The sequence below is a fragment of the Stegastes partitus genome, unplaced genomic scaffold (genome assembly GCF_000690725.1).
Source record: "Stegastes partitus isolate 25-593 unplaced genomic scaffold, Stegastes_partitus-1.0.2 Scaffold1348, whole genome shotgun sequence".
Lineage (NCBI taxonomy): Eukaryota > Metazoa > Chordata > Actinopteri > Pomacentridae > Stegastes > Stegastes partitus.
In genome coordinates this window covers 130,952-133,255 of record NW_007579079.1, presented here as the reverse complement: position 1 = coordinate 133,255, position 2,304 = coordinate 130,952, and the positions used below count along the sequence as shown (strand labels likewise).

The 2,304-nt window shown below is 34.8% G+C and overlaps 1 protein-coding gene across 1 annotated transcript in view; it reads right to left on the bottom strand.

The window, feature by feature from the left end:
• Positions 1-1,158: 1,158 nt before the first annotated feature.
• Positions 1,159-2,304, bottom strand: part of moxd1l (monooxygenase, DBH-like 1, like) — a 9,185-nt gene continuing 8,039 nt past the window's right edge. The window contains exon 13 of the mRNA XM_008298762.1: positions 1,159-1,999. Coding sequence (XP_008296984.1) covers positions 1,841-1,999 — 159 coding nt within the window. The 3' untranslated portion in view covers positions 1,159-1,840. The remainder of the gene's footprint in view (positions 2,000-2,304) is intronic.

Genomic DNA, 2,304 nt, shown 5'->3' with positions numbered 1-2,304 from the left:
ACAGTCAGTGACAAGTGGACAAATAGGTTAGAGCGCCTCCCAGAGGAGCGTCCGCGTAACTGCATGATTCACCTGCACAGCGGACGGCTGGAAAACACTCCTGACTGGCCTCACGAGACAGTTACAGGTCATTTAAAATGCTGCTGCTGGAAAACTGACAAACAGGAAGAAGAGAGAGCACATTACATATATTAATTACACCTTTAATTAATTCAATTACACATCTTTACATGCGCAATTCCTCAATTTCATTTCAATTTTCTATTTTATTACTGTGGTTGAGGCAAGTTTATGTCTCTTTTTCACAATACTTTTTATTTATAGAGTACTTTTATACTTTTCCTTCACATATAATATTTTATTTAGATTTTTTTTTAGATTTAGATTTCTATATTTATTGCCTGTCTTGTTATTATTGTGTTCCAGTTTCATTCACCATGTCAGATTCCTTGTGTGTGTTTTACTTGGCAGTAAAAGCTTTCTGAATTCTGTAATGGTTAATTAAAACACTATTCTCAGATCCTTGGACTGACTTCTGATTAAATATAGAATTGAATTTACTACTACTCTCCTACAATTCTCTAAATGATCTGAGATATGCAGCCAGCTCCTCTTAGACCTTAGATTTGCCCCAAATTCAGCCATTTTTAAAAGTAAGCCGAAGTCAGTTCTCTTTTTTTCTCCCATCTTTCAATTAAATTTTAAAGTCTGTCCTAAACAGCCAGACTTTTCAACTTGTCTGCCCACTAATGTACAATATATGCATAATATATCTTTTTTTATCACTTGTATTTCATAATCTCAGTCAGTCATTTTAAAAATATTCCATCAAATCCATGTGCAACATTTTTGCACAGTTTTCATTTATTTAATGTAAGTAATTAAATTTCTTTCTCCTATATTTTGTGCCTGTTATCTTATACATGTTTTGTTCTTTCTCCCCTTGTTTGCAAAGCACTTAGACCAACCTCTGTGTATGATAAGGTGCTAAATAAATAAACTTGTCCTTTTTGGACATCCATCCATTATCTATACACCGCGACGACGCGAACTGGCGACCTTCTAGCTGCGAGGCAACGATGCTAACTACCGAGCCACCTTGCAGCCCCATAATCAGACACACACACACACATATATATTTTCTTTTTTATTAAGGGAGTGACCTTTAATGATTTAAAAACTCTCATACATATAAAAATCAACAATTAGGCTTACAGTGCAATTGAACACAAGTCATGTATACAAACAGATAAGTGCATAAGTTTTGGTGCCTAATAATCATAACCTGTGCATAGACAACATGAGAAGTACATAATATAAGGTAGAGTTGGTGGATAGCGCCTGTTAGCTACCGTGTGGTTTATAGATCAGTAATTGTTTGTGTCATTAGTAATACCTGTGATTTTCTTATTATAGCAAGTCTCCTGTGAAAAAGGTCTGTTAAGATAAAATAACATAACAGGACTGACTGATTAAATACCTGGCAAACGTCTCTACTGATGTGCAACATCATAATTCATTCAAAAATATTAACGTTAGATCATTTGCACATTTAAAGTCTGATAACATGTCACGTAAAATGGAAGAAATGAAACTATCCAAAAACAGTATAAATTTAATGTATTCTTGACTGACTCCATTATGATGAGTCACTTGTTGAATAATATGAATAATGCTGTGATCAACAATCAGCAACAACGAGAAAAGACGTGTAATTTAATGAGAGAACAAGCCCCAAGAAAATGTCCTGTAAAGCTGAATATATCAAATAGGACACAATTAGGATTAACTGTGTCTTCCTTGACCGGCTGAAGTTGGATCTGTTGCTCATACAACCATGTTACATTAATGCAAACCAGAGGAACAGAAGTAAAATCCCCGCGTGGTTCACAATCCAAGAGGTGCAGAGTCGGCTTGATGCGTTGTTATTCTGACAGGCGACGGTGGGCGTCTTCATCATCTCCCTCATCGTCCCGTTTGGGAAAACTGATTCTTGAAACTGTGAAAACACAAGAGTTTATATAATACAAAAAATACCTCATTTTGTGATACAAATACTGAAAAAAAAAATGGTTGACAGTGACTTTAACTGAAATTTGGGGGAAATGATTAAAGACTCAGACTGTGTATCCAAGATTAACAATACATATGAACAACAAGTTAGGATTTTATCAACATACAGCAGCACAGAGGTGAAGGTGTGCATGATAGTGGCTAAAGACTGATAAATCATAAAGCTAATCATATCATTAAAGTTATATATAAATAATCCAAAATGCTACATATCAACAAAAGAGAGAGAAA